The 17,223-nt window shown below is 45.2% G+C and overlaps 1 protein-coding gene across 1 annotated transcript in view; it reads left to right on the forward strand.

Moving 5' to 3' along the window:
• syne3 (spectrin repeat containing, nuclear envelope family member 3) overlaps positions 1-17,223 on the forward strand; it is a 57,940-nt gene that overhangs the window by 11,552 nt on the left and 29,165 nt on the right. The window contains exons 4-7 of the mRNA XM_085342737.1: positions 4,454-4,763; positions 6,098-6,253; positions 6,565-6,924; positions 16,662-16,798. Of these exons, the coding sequence (XP_085198863.1) occupies positions 4,454-4,763; positions 6,098-6,253; positions 6,565-6,924; positions 16,662-16,798 (963 nt within the window). The remainder of the gene's footprint in view (positions 1-4,453; positions 4,764-6,097; positions 6,254-6,564; positions 6,925-16,661; positions 16,799-17,223) is intronic.

Below are 17,223 nucleotides of genomic sequence, written 5' to 3' on the forward strand. Positions count from 1 at the left end.
CACAGTGATGTTTTCGTGTAGCTTGAAAAAATCTCATAATTCTGACATTTCTCAGAAAATTCTGGATGGGAGTAGATACAAAAAATGACGGCCTCAACGTGGCATTCAATCTATTATTAGCAGAGGAGGTGAAAGTACGCCTCTTCTACTTAAGTAGAAGTACAGATACTTAGAGCTGCACAATTAATCGTTAGAAAATCGCGATCTCAATTCATACTTATGTGCGATCTCATTTCCAAATGACAACGATTTAAAGAAAAAAGACGACGACGATTGTACCGCATTTTGATCCGGGACGTACTCTGCATGAAAACAAGCGCTCACTCTTCCTGCTCAACAAATGACAAGGGCGGAGCCTTATACCACGTGATACAGAAGCTGGCTGCTAAAATTAGCAGGGAGAAAACAACGGAGAGCACGTCAGGGATGACGAGAAAGTGACAGGAGAAAATCCGTCCCGGTCAACCACCCAAACATCAATAACGGGAACCTTATACAGCGCTTCCCTATACCCGTCGACCTCCCGCAGGCACAAAGAAATCACGGAGGCCATCACTTATCACCTGACCAAAGATATGGCTCCCATCAGCACTGTGCAAAATGAGGGATTTGGGAAAATGATCAACACCCTAGACAAACGCTACACAGTGCTGTCCCGCAACTATTTTTCTATTGTTGCACTACCTGCTCTATACACGCAGCGTCGAGCAACGGTGGAGACGGGATTTCAAGCAGTACAACATTTTGCGGCAACAACAAAACGTGAGACATTTGTTGTTTTTATGTTTATTTATTGTTTTTATATTCAGTCTCAACTGTTACAAAGTTGATGTGCAATAAATATTTATACTGGAAAAGAAAATCGTGATCTCAATTCTAAGCAAAAAAATCGTGATTCTCATTTTATGCAAAATCGTGCAGCCCTACAGATACTAGTGTTAACAGTTGAACCAGTACTTAAACTTATTTACTCAAGTAAAAGTAAAAAAGAAGTACAGGCTTTGAAATGTACTTAAAGAAAGTTTCTACCAGCTTTCTGTGCAAAGCTAACTGAGCCGTGTGCTATATTAATGCAATAATAAAATAATATTAGAAAATGGGAATACAAACTTTAATATAATTTTTAATTCTAACAGTACTCAGCTTGAATCAGAAAGAAGAAGAAGAAGCAACATTTTTAAACTTGATTTTCTTATGCCTACATTAGTGTGACTGCCTCTAAACAGGAAAATGAGCACAGTCAGGAGTTGAAGTGGGATTCAGCTGCTGAGGGAACCCTAAAATCAGTTGTAGTAGCATAGTGTGGGGAAGAATCACAACTCACAATAATTTTTATTGAGAGCTCTGTTAGAGTTTCTTGGTCTACAGGCTGTGATCAGCTGATCTGGGCTACTGCTGTCACACACTGCTCCTTGTGGATTTGCACAACTAAATTCAGAAAGATGTAAGCAGACATGTCATGAGTTGTCCTCGCTGATTTCCATCCTTTTCATTGACAGTATACTGTATTTTTCTAGATGGTATGTAGTTGGTATGAAGGTGGAATTCAGTCAAAATGAATCTCAGCATCATCAGCTTAAATTTACATTAATCTCTGCTACACTCGATGTAACCTAACTCTGACCATGGCCACAGCCACTGTGTATCAGTCACACACTGTTCTTGAATTTAAATGCATCACAGTACACCAAACTAACCTAAAGAATATTTTCATGCAGTCTTTAAATGCCACAGTTAGTCTACCTCTAACGTTCAATTTACAGCATGTTTCATAATATAAAAAAACATGTTAGGTGCACAGACCTCTGATTTGAAAACATAAGGACTTGCATGTAAGCTTTAAATTTCCAGTTTATCAAACCCCACTGAGCAGTCCTTACCTTTAAATCTAACCTCTCCTTCCTGTCCTGTCTTTCTTATCTTTCTCCATCTCTGATGGAAAGTTATCTCTTTCTTTTCTCTCCCTGTCAAATACAGCAGCTGGACCTTTAGCTGCAACACACTGAGACAAACTCTGCACAAGCAGTTTTTGTGTTTGCTGATTTTTGAGCTGATAGAAATGTTGCATTTCAAATTACCTGTCACTTTAAAAAAAATCACTCCCTTTAAGTCCCCTCCTCTTCTGTAGGGCTGGCTAGGTGCCATAGTACCGCAACTGCAACTTACGGACACCTGCTGTTGTTCTGGTGTCGTGCAAAAAAACAAAACAAACAAACAATCAAAGTAAACAAGCAACTTTAAACCCTAACTATTGCACACGCCATCTCTTTTTATGTGACATCTCTTTTAGATATTTTCTGGCAAAGTCTAATCTGGTCTTTCTGTGCTTGTGTGTAACCGGTGGTTTGTACCTTACTGTAAACCCTTGTTATGTTCAGGGTGGGCCATTTATATGGATACACCGTAATAACATGGGAATGGTTGGTGATATTAAAGTCCTGTTTGTGGCACATTAGTATATGTGAGGGGGCAAACTCCTCAAGATGGGTGGTGGCCATGGTGGCCATTTAGGAGTCGGCACGTGAGGAGCAGATCGAAATTGTGTTGATATTTGGTGAACACAGTAACCGGGTCATTGCAGCAGATTTCAATGCAAGACACCCTACGAGACCACCCATCTCCCATGCTACAGTTAGCAAACTGATTGCTAAGTTTCGTGAAACTGGTTCAGTGTTGGATTTGCCAAAATGTGGACACATCAGTGGCTGTCCTAGCTTCATTCAGCAAGAGCCCACAGCGTAGCACTCGCCGCATGTCCCTGGAGAGTGGCATTAGTCGAACATCCCTTCAGCGGATATTAGCTACTCACAAATGGCACCCTTACAAACTCCAGCTACTGCAGTATCTCAACGAGGATGACCCAGATCGGCGCACAGAATTTGCAGAATGGACAAAACAAATTGGAACAGGACCCTCAGTTCACGCAGAAGATTTTGTTCAGTGATGAGGCAAACTTTTATGTGAACGGTGAAGTTAACAAACAAAACCACCACTATTGGTCTGACACTAACCCACATTGGATGGATCCCTCCAAGACTGTTGGAACAACAAAAGTGATGGTCTGGTGTGGTATATGGGGTACAACGATAGTGGGTCCATTCTTCATCAATGGAAACCTCAAGGCCACTGGATATTTGAAATTGCTACATGATGATGTGTTTCCTTCTTTGTGCACTGAAGCTGGCACGTTCCCTGAGTTTTTCCAGCAAGATGGTGCACCACCACATTATGGGTGCCAGGTCCGAGCATTCTTAGATGATCAGTTTCCTGGAAAGTGGATTGGTCATCGTGGGCCAGTTGAATGGGCCCCAAGGTCTCCCGATCTGACCCCCTTAGACTTTTATCTTTGGGGTCATCTGAAGGCAATTGTCTATGGTGTGAAGATACGAGATGTGCAGCACCTGAAACTACGGATACTGGATGCCTGTGCTGGCATAAATCCTGCGGTGTTGCTATCAGTGTGTGAAGAGTGGGAGAAGAGGGTTGCATTGACAATCCAACACAATGGGCAGCACATTGAACACACAGTGGTCAGAAACTTGTAAATAACTCATGAAAGAATAAAGTTACGTTGAAACCAAGCACACCATTGTTTTTCTTGTGACATTACCAATAAGTTTGATGTGTCACATGGTCCTCTTCCTATTGGAAAAAAACCAAAGTTGTATCCAAGATGGCCGACTTCTAAATGGCCACCATGGTCACCACCCATCTTGAGGAGTTTGCCCCCTCACATATACTAATGTGCCACAAACAGGACTTTAATATCACCAACCATTCCCATGTTATTACGGTGTATCCATAGAAATGGCCCACCCTGTACATTGACATCATGAAGACAACTCCTGATTCTTACAAGCATCCTGAGTTTGCCTTCGAAGGTTTTTTCTTAAACAAGTAAAGAATTCTGCAGTTATGTCGTAGTTGAACATAATGTACAGCACTTGTCACACACTGCTGCTTGAAGCTGTGTTAAAACAATGCAGATGTCTAGCATGTATGTGTTAAACCTCTGTATTTTCAGTTTAATTGTTAGACCTTCATGGTTTGTGATTGTTCATATGCGGCCAAAAGCCCCTTGATATGCATAAATGCCCTCATGGCTGGATTAGGAACCCTTTATTGACTTACAATGTTGGGGTATGTGATGGAGGGGGAGGATAACACGTGCTGGTCGAAATTCATGTATGGCCCTCAGATGGTTTCCTGAAATAACCAGCAAACAAATAAATAAATGTAGCAAATAAGCGAGAAGGTAAATAAAATCCAGTTTCAGGAAGCTAAAAATGTCTTTTTAAAGGCAACAAACTTTGACAGCAGCCTATGTCTAGTTGTAGAAACAAATGTGCTTTGTTAGACCTATCACTTTTAATTAAAAACGTATTAAATAGGACTTACTGAAACAATGGACCTGACACAAATTGTCTCTTTCTTGTTTTTACCTTAAAAACAGTCGCATAGAGTGGGTGTGGCTGCACTGGAGTGAGTACCTGGAGGCCTACAAAGAGTTTGAGCTGTGGTTGACAAAGCAGCAACGAAGCCATGATGTCGAGCTAGAAGCGCAGCTGGGAGCGAAAGAGAAGCTTTGGCAGGTCGATCAGCAGAGGGTGGTGGTGAGTGATATCAAAGGCCAGGCGGTGCTACTGGAGAGGCTGCTGGATGAGGCAGCTGCACTGCACAACAGAACCCAGGACCCCAGTGTGGATCCTCAGGCCCAGGAGAGACTGCAGGAAGCGTACAATCATGTCAGAGACAGAGCTGAGGTGAGGCACTTACTTGACCTGGTTCTTATGAAAAGTGTAAGGTGGCCGCTCTGTAGGCAAAGTTCAGAAGTCACAGTGCAGTTTGTCGTTGAGTCTATTTTTTCTTTTCTTTTTTAAAACCATTTCCTTTCTTGACTGTTAGTTGGGACCAGGAAGCAGAGTCGTAGCCTTACTGAGCGTCAGCTCCCAAACCAACAAAAACAAAGCAAAAATCTGCAAAAAATCATTTAAATTTTTTTTTTAAAACACAGAAAGAACAGTGTAGTATCCACAACTGCACAAAAGAGTAAACAAATGAAATGTGGATTATTAAACATTAGGTGTCTGTCACTACATGAATTAATAATTGACCAAAAAAATCGATTTATTCTACCTTATAGAAACTTGGTTACAGGAGGATGATTGTGTTAGTTTAAATGAATCAACACCCCAGAGTCATAATAATTGTCATAATCTTCAAAGCACAGACTGAGGAGTGGGTGTGGACTGATGGACAGAGCTGATTTAGTAGCATGCCTACACTATGTTAAACAATTGTTTTAATGTTGTGGTTGATTGGTGGACGTAAAAGTAAAGCCTCCAGTGCAGTCCAGTTCCTCTGCATCAGGAAGCATGGAGCTTGAGAAACACCTACAGATGTAGTCGTCCTGAGCTGAAATGATGACAACCACTTCACGCACAAATTCAAACACCTACACACAGACTACTGGTGGGTCAAATAGTTGGTCAAACATTTGAAATATTCTCAAGGGACATGACTGTGTGAAGGGTGCAGTCTGGATGAATATGTCAATGAAGATATGTGGTGATATTTATTCTGTGCACCTGTAATCTGATCCAGGGACTGCAAGTTTACTGACTGAATAATTTACCTTACTAGTGAAGACAACGTTGGATTAGTCAGTAAGAGCAAACACATGCAGGCTGTTGTGCTGTTCCCTGAGTCACACAGTGTTCTTCCTCTTTCCCTTTTCAAATAGCTCTTTAAAATGTCAGTCGCATTTTCCCACACACTGCTTTTATAAGCTGAACAGATCAGTCTGCTTGCAGTGCTGTATTTTTAACTACAAATGGGAAACGTCTGATTTAAATAAAAGTGTTTTTTATTTTATTTGTTTTTCTAATGAGATTATATTCCCTGGAAGCCTCTCTTACTTGGAAACGCTTGTTAGTATTTTTCTTCTCTTTTATTTTTCAGCAGAAGGTCTCGCAGAAGAATACAAATTCATATTCAGGTTTCTCACTCAGACATCCAAATGTGGTTTAAGATGTTCGTTTGTTTTGAACAGTGCAATGCTAAAAATTACCTAGAGATATATCTCCCGCTGTGCTAGGAACGTCTTTCACTGCTTCAGAAGATCTGCGAGGAACACCAGACATACCAAGGTTGTGTTCAGAGGTTCCAGTCCTGGCTGCTGTCAAAAACCAAGGAACTGACTGAAGTGATGGGGAGGAATGACATAGCTGAGGAAAAGCTCAAAGCATTAAAAGTGAGACCCTGAAACTGAACTGATTTCCTAACTGATTGTGCACGTCTAGAGCAATTCTGCTGCTATGTTTACCTTAGATTAGAGGTAACTTAGATTAGATTTTAGATTGTTGTTCCAGATGAGAGCTGGTTGCTGGTTCAATCACTCTGTAAAATTAGGCTTTTACAGAATGATTCAAAGCTTCTGGCCTGAAAAAGGTCAAGAGGTGCACATTTTTGAATGTGAGGTCTGAAAATTTGAGTTACCTTGGTAGGTTGTCGTATATCTTTGCACCAGCCATCATGCAATGTTTTGTCTCTTACCTTTTTCAGGCTCTGGATGACAGTGTGGCCTGTGAGGAGAAGGCCCTGCTGGATATTGAAGGCATGGTGGAAAGCCTCAGGCCCAACACCTCTCCTGCGGGAGTGGAAGAAGTGGTTGAAGAGGCAGAGGAACTGAGGCTGGGCTGGCAGCGACTGAGGGAGGGTCTTTGCAAGGCAGATGAAGGCCTCCGCTCCAGCCTGGATACTCACAGTCAGTACATGACCCGGTGCCAGCGGCTGGGAGACGATATCGGCCGCCTCAGAGAGCTGTTCAAAGGGCTGGACCAGGAACTGGAGGAGACCCAGGACTGCAGGGATCGCATTGACCACACTGAAGAGCAAATGGTTGGCCAGTGGACAAAATACACGGTAGGGTTATTAACCATATCAGCAGTGTTATAGTGTAAAGGGTAGTGGAGATGTAGATAAATACAGGAAAGTCCTACCTCTCCTTTTCCTGCCGTTTCTGTAACAAAGTTACTGTGGTTCTTTTAATGTGCTGATGATCGATTTGTATACTGTCTGGGATGTCCTGATGTAAACAATAAAAAGAAAGCTCAGTTTAGGTTCCAGTTTAAGTGGCCAGTGTATGATTGAGGGTAACAGATGTTGCACAGAGCAGTGTACAAACCTACACATTGGGTCATAAAAAATGAAAAATGTGTTTGTTACATACATATTGAGTTATAATTGCCATGTTTATGGTTAGCTGCCTCATTGTTAGCTTTTGCTTTGTATCCCAGACTTTGAGTAGGTCAGAGGGTACTTTAACAGCCATCCAAGTATATCTGATGAATCACTTCAGACTGTTTTTGTTTTTATTTTGTTGTACCTGTCTGAGAGAACAGTATCATTCTGAAACAGACAGTCACTGCTTACCAACTAGCTGTAACTTAGCCCCTCCCTAGCGTCTTGTGTTTTAACATTCCAGGTTGCTGTTGTTGTAGTCCCTTTGACTGTTCAGCTGCTTTTCCAGAAAGAATCTCAGATGCACTCCAGCTCTGCTTTATACTGGAGTTAGTATTTCTGTTAACCTGTTCATTCTCTTACCTCTTAACCTCAAGAAAACAATTCATGTCTGCGTTTTATCCAGGCTTTATTATTGCAAAAGGCATGTCGCGGGCTCCTTCTCCTAAACTTCCTCCGAACAAATACAGGCGTAGTCGGAAAGCATGTGGATAATTTATTTATTTTGCCGGCCTCCCAGGTGCACAAAAAGTTATTTACAAAGAAATAGAACTGACTTAAGTCAGCACAAACAAATATCTATATACAAAACACAGTCTGCATGTTACCCTCTCTGTAACAGCTCACTGGAAAGAAAGCAAAAGCAACAGGTGGGCCCTGACCGCCTTCTTTTATACCCCATAGCCCCTCCCACTAGGCGTAATAGTCATCTCTTTATTATTATCAAACCGTCTTTCCCCCTCAGCTTATTTCCTGCTGTAGTCCTACAATACATATATGTATATACAGACATTTATGGCCACTTCCCGGCAGCCTACAGTGTTTCACAATAACACCAAACAAACCAAAAGAATAATGCAGTTCACGTGACTCTTCAAGCGCGCGCGAACCCACTATTTAAACCCCGGAACCCCATACCATCAGCTTGCATAACCCCCGTATAATTCGGCGATCATAGCGAGTCTCCGCGACCGGCTTTATGGAAGGTAAGTGGGAAAATACGTTGGCCACCTTCTGCGCTGCTCAAACTATACCTCTCACCCCTTTTTGTTTATCTGCCCGGTCGCCGAAAAGCCGCGCAGCCCCGGTAATTGTAAAAACTAATGGTGGTGGTGCGTGTATGCGCCCAGATCAGCTGTCGGCGGCTCGGGACGGGGTGACTCCGTCACATCATCCCCTTCCACCCGGAGGTTGGCGTTGTGCGGCAACCTGGAGAGATAATCTGCCACTACATTGAGCTTGCCTGGTCTGTGACGGATGATGAATCTGAAAGGCTGCAGTGAAAGGTACCAGCGTGTCAGTCGGCTGTTATGGTCCTTCATGGAATGGATCCAGGTGAGCGCTCGATGATCAGTTTCCAGCTCAAACTCTCTTCCAAGTAAATAATACCTGAGTTTCTCCAGTGCCCACTTAATGGCCAAAGCCTCCTTCTCCACCGTTGAGTAGTTGGTTTCCCGTGGCAGCAGCTTGCGGCTCAGGTATAGGACCGGATGCTCATCTCCCGGGTCCCCTTGGGCCAGCACTGCTCCCAGGCCACTTTTGGAGGCATCCACCTGGACCAGAAACTTCTTCCTGAAGTCGGGGCTCCTGAGAACTGGAGTCGTACACAGGCAGGTTTTCAGCCCGTTGAAGGCTTGTTCACATTCCGCTGTCCATATGACAGGATTCCGTTGGTCTTTGCTGGTCAATGCAGTAAGAGGGGCCGCAATAGTTGCAAACTGGGGCACAAATCTTCGGTACCAGCCAACCAGCCCCAGGAAAGACCGGACTTCCTTTTTTGTGCGAGGCCGAGGGCAGTTCTGGATAGCGTCCAATTTATCCATCTGCGGGCGCACCTCACCTCTGCCCACTTGGTAGCCAAGGTAGCGGGTCTCCTGCCGTGCCCACTCACATTTAGAGGGGTTGAGGGTCAATCCTGCCTTATGGATTCTTCCCAGGACTTCGGACAAGTGCTGCAGATGCTCCTCCCAGGTGTTGCTGAAGATCACTACATCATCCAGGTAGGCAGCACTATAGGGGTCACACCCCTGTAGTAATTTGTCCATCAGCCTTTGAAAGGTGGCCGGTGCCCCATGTAGGCCAAATGGCATCACTGTGAACTGGAACAGGCCGGCAGGGGTCCTGAAGGCGGTGTACGGTCGAGAAGACTCCTCCAGTGGCACTTGCCAGTACCCTTTACACAGATCCAAGGTGGTGATGTACCTGGCCGCTCCGATCTTCTCCAGCAAGTCCTCGATTCGAGGCATGGGGTAGGCATCAAACTCTGAAATAGAATTTAGCTTCCGGAAATCAATGCAGATGCGTAGGGAGCCATCCTTCTTGAAGATGATGACCACCGGGCTACACCACTCTGAGCAGGACGGCTCTATCACCCCAAGCTCCAGCATCTTCTCCACCTCCTGTCGCAGTTTCTCCACCAAGTGTTGTGGAATCCGGTATGGCCGTTGGCGGATGGGATGTCCCTCCTTTAGGCGTATCACATGTTCGACAAGGGTGGTCCTGCCGGGGTTAACTGAACACAAAGAGGGAGTCTCCCGAAGGATTTGGAGTAGCTCCGCCGCCTGCTGTAGGGGGAGATGAGTCAACACCGGAAACATCGGATCGGCTCCCTGCTCGGGTTCGGTCTTCCCTTCTCTTGGCACTTCTCTTGCCATCAGAGCTTTCGCAGGGGCCTGGTGGGGACGCTCTTCCCATTCTTTCAGGAGATTCACATGGTAAGTCTGCTTCTGTTTTCTCTTTTCAGGATGATGAATCTCATAGGTCACTGGCCCCATTCTGCGAAGAACTGTGTATGGCCCTTGCCATTTCGCCAGCAGTTTACTGTTGGCTGAGGGGAGAAGTAACAACACCTTTTGACCAGGTTGAAACTCACGTTGCCGGGCCTGTTGGTCATACCAGGTCTTCTGGCTTCGTTGAGCGTCTCGCAGGTTGACCTCGGCCTCTTCATGGTATCTCCCCAACCGATCTCTCATTTCCAGCACAAATTGCACCACTCCTTTCTCATTTGCAGCAGAAGCAGGAGACTCCCAACCCTTCCGGAGGAGATCCAACGGGCCCTGCACATCCCAACCATAGAGTAGCTCGAATGGTGAGAAACCAGTGGAAGCCTGGGGAACTTCTCTGTACGCAAACAGCAGGAAGGGTAGCCACTGGTCCCAGTCTTTCCCAGTGTCTGACACAAACTTCTGCAACATCCTCTTCAAAGTTTGGTTGAACCTCTCCACCAACCCATCTGTCTGTGGATGGTAAGGTGACGTCCTGATGGCAGAGATGCCTAGCTGATTGTGGAAGAGCTGCATCAACCTAGAGGTAAAGTTAGTCCCTTGGTCAGTCAAAATCTCATCTGGTATCCCCACCCGGGAGAACAGCTGTACCAGTGCACGCAGAACATTGGGTGCCGTGAGCGTACGCAGGGGGAAAGCTTCCGGGAAACGAGTCGCATAATCACACACCACCAAAATGTACTGATGACCCCGACTACTTTTTACCAGAGGACCCACAATGTCCATAGCTATCCTACGGAAGGGGGTGGAGATGACTGGAAGTGGCTGTAGCAGAGCCCTGTCAGACTTGCGAGCTGGACATGTTTTCTGGCAGATAGGGCATGTACGGCAATATTTCTGTATGTCTGTGTACATTGACGGCCAAAAGAAACGTGAGCTAACTCGCATATAGGTTTTTTGGCGACCCAAATGACCTGCCCAGGGGAGGGTATGTGCTAGGTGCATAATGAGGGGTCTACAACTAGAAGGTATCACAAGCCGTTGGTGGTCACCGTCAACTGCATACAACACATTTTTGTCAACAATGAACTTCTCTTTCCCTCCCCATTTCCCAGTTCCCCCTTCAGTCACATTAGCAAACAAAACTTTCAATGTTTCATCCTCCCTTTGCAACAAAGTGATATTTTCTGGCACATCCCATTTCATGTTCTTAGTGTCCGGCCCCTTTGACCATAGCTGCTTTTCAAAGCGGCGTTGGCGGCGGGATTTTCTTGGCCCCTTAGTGCCACCCTCGCACAGACTACCGTCAAAGTCTGGCAAGGGTTGGCATCCAGCCTTCGCCTGGGCTCTAGTGACCACTGGGCCAGACACATTTAATTTAGCATTCCCCTTATCCCCCATATCAGTCTCGGTCCACTGTTCTTCTTTTTCTTGCAGCAAATCCATGAGTACAGGCAAGTCCATCCCCAGAATAACCTCTACAGGCAAGTTCTGGACCACCCCAACTGATAACAGGTATGGCTGTTCATTAATAGTCACTGTTACCTCCACTTTTGGGTATGGATGTTTATCACCATGCACACATAAAACTTCTTCCTGTCTGCTATAGTCCACACTGTTCACTGGTACCAAACTATGCTTAATTAAAGACATAAAACTACCAGTGTCCAGCAAAGCAGTAGCCTGCTGACCATTGACCTTCACTTTTTTATAGCGTTGCACATCCACTGGCTGGACCCTTGTGGGCTCCATTTCCAGCCGGGGTGCATAGCAGGCACCAGTGACTTTAGCCTTCCGGATAGGGCATACCGAGGCTTTATGACCTGGCTGCTGGCAATAATAACAAAGAAAGTCCTTACCCGGCCCTCGTACGTTGAATACCTTGGGGTTCCCGGGTGGCTCTGGGTTGCTCTCCCTCTTCAGAAGACCCGATGATGGGAGTGGTGGTCGCTGTGGCGTCCCAGATGAGCGTGCAGGTGGTGCTCCTTTACGTGCATTGAAGTACTGTGACACCAGCTTAGCGGCGGTCAGTCCATCTGCTGGCTCATGCTCCCTCACCCAGGTCCTCACCTCCCCTGGAAGTACGCGGATTAACTGCTCCATGATGATAGCTTCTCCCATCTCTTCTTTCGTATGCTGCTCTGGTCGGATCCAGCGCCGATAGAGGCCCTTCAGGCGATAATAGGTCTCTGTGGGGCTCTCACCAGGTGGAACAGTATTGGACCGAAACCTCTGCCGATACGTCTCAGGGGAAATGTCAAATTTGGTTAGCAACGCAGCTTTTAAATCTTCATAACGATGGGCTCTTTCTTCATCCATTGAAGTGTAGGCCTCCAACGCCTTCCCTGATAGCAGTGGAACTAGACGACAGGCCCATTCACTCTCTGGCCATCTCCAGGTTTTGGCAACTCGCTCAAAACGCAACAAATAGTTCTCAATGTCTTCCCCCATCTGATAGGGTGGAATTTTTGGCCCAGCAGATCGCATCCACTCTGGGACTGACTGGTCGAGGCTGTTGGTCACTGCTTGTGACTGACGAGAGGGAACCTCCTCTGGGGAATCCCGGTATCCTCTTTGACGTGCAGGTGTAGGCAGAACCATTCTGGGGCTGCTTGCTGTTGCCGTGCTTGGTGTGGCCGTTGCTGCTGTGGTGCTTGCTCCGGCTGGTGCTTGGACTGGACTTTGCTGACCAGCAAAACCTGAATGCGGCTGAGCATTGGGAGGGGAAACAGTCCTCAGCCCCCTGAGTTCTGCCAAAAAAACCTCCTCTCTCCTTTGCTGTCCCGCCAGGAAGTCCCTCATCATCGCAATCAGCTCTCCATTTGGGTCACGTGCTGCGGTCGCAGCAGTCGGCAATTCTGGACCAATTCTGCCCGAAACCACCTCCTCCTCCTCTGCTGAAGAAGATGACGGCACTGTGTCCCATGCCAGCTCCTCTGCTGTCTTCCCCGCCGGAAGCTCATGCTGCTGGGACTGCAGCCCTGTGCGCTTAACTGGGAGGCACGTTTTCCTCTTCCGACTAGCCATCCCACTGCTGCCACCATATGTCGCGGGCTCCTTCTCCTAAACTTCCTCCGAACAAATACAGGCGTAGTCGGAAAGCATTCAGTGTGGATAATTTATTTATTTTGCCGGCCTCCCAGGTGCACAAAAAGTTATTTACAAAGAAATAGAACTGACTTAAGTCAGCACAAACAAATATCTATATACAAAACACAGTCTGCATGTTACCCTCTCTGTAACAGCTCACTGGAAAGAAAGCAAAAGCAACAGGTGGGCCCTGACCGCCTTCTTTTATACCCCATAGCCCCTCCCACTAGGCGTAATAGTCATCTCTTTATTATTATCAAACCGTCTTTCCCCCTCAGCTTATTTCCTGCTGTAGTCCTACAATACATATATGTATATACAGACATTTATGGCCACTTCCCGGCAGCCTACAGTGTTTCACAATAACACCAAACAAACCAAAAGAATAATGCAGTTCACGTGACTCTTCAAGCGCGCGCGAACCCACTATTTAAACCCCGGAACCCCATACCATCGGCTTGCATAACCCCCGTATAATTCGGGGGTTATGCAGCAAAACCTGACCAGCAAAACCTGTCTCCGCGACCGGCTTTATGGAAGGTAAGTGGGAAAATACGTTGGCCACCTTCTGCGCTGCTCAAACTATACCTCTCACCCCTTTTTGTTTATCTGCCCGGTCGCCGAAAAGCCGCGCAGCCCCGGTAATTGTAAAAACTAATGGTGGTGGTGCGTGTATGCGCCCAGATCAGCTGTCGGCGGCTCGGGACGGGGTGACTCCGTCACAAGGCAATTAAGGCAATAGGCATTTTTAAGGCACTAAATGGATTAGCACCTTTCTGAACTTTTAAATAAGTAAACTAAGAACAGAACTTTAACTTCAGCTGGTCAGATGCTTCTGGTTGTTCCGAGAAGCAGACTAAACCAAAGACTAAATCACATCTAGTTGTAGTTTTTAGTTTAGTTAATTATCACATCTTTGCTGAAAGTTGTCATTTGTCAACATTTTGTTAAAAGAAAGTAACACCAGAGTTTAACTGGTTCTTTGTTTGAATGTGCCTTTACTCCCAAATTGTCATGATAGTTAGTCTGATAGTTTTGTTTGTTTTTTTTGGTAGTCCTGAACACAAACAACATGTTTCCAAACAGTACATTGCAAATTTTATTTTATAGACAAGTTTCTCTTTTCACTTAATTTCTTGCCATTTCGAGGTATTCTCCACTGTCTGATATGTTTGTTTGAGACACCGGATTCCTCAGAGAGGTGTGTCAGTCACATTATTAGTTCTATCTGCGTTCCTAGAGACGTAGCCAGATTTATTTTTTGCAGACGAGCTCTGTACCTGTGGAGTGGCTTCTGTTAGGTGTGTCTGGAATGCCAGACGATCTGGGGTATTCATCTGTATAATCGTCTCACCTTGAAGCAATCTTATGAGGGTTTTTTTCTTAAGGTCGGGAGAAAAGATAGTAGGATCAAGTTCATTCCCAGACTCAGGGGAAGGGTGGCAGTCAAGGAGCCATACTTAAGTTAGGGGACTGGTACAAAATCACAGGTATGCCAAATTATATGAAAACTGCATTGGAAATCCATGGTAACAGACCCCAAGATACTTAAACTCCTCCATTTGGGGCATGAACTAGCCCCCGACCCAGAGTGGGCACTCCACCCTTTTCCGGCTGAGAACCACGGCCTCAGATTTGCCCCTCCGCGAATCGCTACCTTATCGTGGTGGAGGGGTTTGTGTGTCACAGGGATCCCAGGAGCTATGTTGTCCAGGGGCTTCTGCCCCCTGGTATGGTCTCCCATGGCAAATTGGTCCTGGGTGAGGGACCAGACAAACAGCGATTCAGAAGACCCTTATGAGAAAACCATAGAGGGAACAATTCATCCAGCCCAGGATAGGGTTACCGGGGCCCCGCCCTGGAGCCAGGCCCAGAGATGGTACCCAAGGGTGAGCGTCTGGTAGCCGGCCCTTAGTCCAAGAGGCCCGGCCGGGCAGAGCACGAAAAGGGGACATGGGCCCATCCTCCTGCTGGCCCACCACCTGCAGGCGCCATAGGGATAGGGTGCATTGTGTGTTGGACGGCGGCCAGGAGTGGAGACCGTGGTGGACTTGATCCCTGGCTACCAAGACTGGCAATTGTGATGTTAGTTGGACATCTTTGTAAAATTGATGAAATTATAAATGCAAAAAAGTACCACAAGATCTTCATCAACCACGGCATCTGAATAGTGTCTAATTGGCAGGACTTTATTGTTGAGCATGACTGTGATCCCAAACACAGCAACAAAGAAGAGCTTTGATTAACATCCTGGAGTAATTTTTTTGTGTGTTTTTCAGCAACTGTCACACATGAGCAAACTCAGCCCGTTCTTTTTTTAGCAAATCTCTCGCGCTGCTCCAGAGTTGATGGTCTTCTGGCATGAGCCTTGGACTTTATTATGGAGGTATTATGTATGCTGCATCCCCTCAGCATAACACTCCTTCCACTGTGGAGGGAGTGTTAAAGTGTTGTTTGGGTTGTATCCCTCTTCTTTCTTTATCCAAGCGTAAACAGTGCCTCATTGTCCAGAGAGAGTTCTAGTTTAGTCTCATCTGACCAAAGGATGCTTCCAGTATGCATAATCTTTCTCCAGGTTGTTCTAAGCATACTTCAGTCTGTTTTGAAAGTGTCTCTTCTGCAGAAGTGGAATTTTTCTTAGTTTGCAGCCTTGGAGTCCATTCCTGTGCAATGCTCTAGGGGTTGTTTTCTTTGATATTACAATTCCCAACTTGGCTAGGTCATTTACTCATGTTAAGGTAAGGTCTGTATATATGTCTCTGATTACTTTTGTTTCTTGCATCTTACCTCTGCCAGGCTTGTTCTGCACTCTGTGGTTTTCTTTGAATTTCTTGATGATAATTCTCACTCCATTTTTGACCCTTGGAAATGCTGTGTTTCCTTTGTGTATCCACAGAGATATAAAGAAATGAGAATGAGTCAAAGCCTTTACATAGTGCTGTTTATTGAACCATATTGCCTGTGTGACACCACACTAGGGACAAGAGTTGAAAGTCAAGAGCAACTGCTCGACAAGCAAACACACGCAGCTATCTCTAGAGTTTTCAGAGAATGGTCTTTAAAAGAGAAAATATCCAGTAAGTGGCTGTTCTCTGGGTGAAAATGTCTTGTTGACTTCAGACAAGAATCGCTAGAATCCTTGAAGGCAGTAGAAAACAGCACGTCCAACCTTCATGCAGATAGGCTGCAGCTGTCGAAGACCACACCAGCTGCAACCCCTGTCATCTAAGAACAGGAGGCTGAAGCTACAGTTCACACAGGCTCACCAATATTAGACAGTAAAATATTGGGTAGTCTCATTAAGCTCTAAATCTGCTACAACATTCAGATGGTAGTGTCAGAATTTGGTGTAAACAACATGAAACCATTAATGTATCCTGCCTTGTATCAGTAATTCAGGGTACTCAGTCTGTAAGTTGTACGTTTTTAGTATTTTGTATTTCAGCTAGGAGTTAGAACTAGGAAGTGGATGGCCTTTAATTAACCCTGGGATTGATTAGAGTGCAGGATTATATAATAGCTCAGTGAGCGTTGGGGTTGTTACTTTTTGTGTGAGTTGCTACTTGTACTCCTCTTGTACTGTTTATATTCTGTTGTGTGTTTCAGGGTGTGAGGAATACTTTAGCAGGGGAAGAATCCCAGGTGGAACTGCTCAAGGCTCAGCTCAGGGAGCTCTTCAGGTTCTCAGAGGACTCGCGTCACCTTTCTCATGATGTCTTGGCTGTTGTTAAAGAACATCAAAGGTATGTGCTAGGGAGCTTGTGTTTGTGTGGGAGTTTTTTGAAACCCCAAAACAAAACTAAAAATAAGGCCCCATGATGACTAATCATTTAGTAAAATTAATCATTTTACTTTCCTTAGATTACTGTTGTTATCTAAATGAGAATGTTAAAAGTGAAAATGTATGTGCTATAATAAATCTGTTGAAAATATAATATAATAATCTGAAGAATGCACACACTTTATAAATGCGGGTGTGTTACATTATAAATGCTGTGTTTAGTTATACAGTGGAACCCTGACTTACGAAATTAATTCGTTCCAGAGGGTCTTTGGTAAGTCGAAATTTTCACAAGTCGAAGCACCTTTTTCAAACACATTTGCATGACATACACTACCAGTCAAAAATTAGGACACACCTTCTCATTTAATGTTTTTACTACTTTTC

Source organism: Diplotaxodon limnothrissa, linkage group LG19 (assembly GCF_057381915.1).
Source record: "Diplotaxodon limnothrissa isolate DT_005_m linkage group LG19, D_limnothrissa_male_GT1.1, whole genome shotgun sequence".
Lineage (NCBI taxonomy): Eukaryota > Metazoa > Chordata > Actinopteri > Cichliformes > Cichlidae > Diplotaxodon > Diplotaxodon limnothrissa.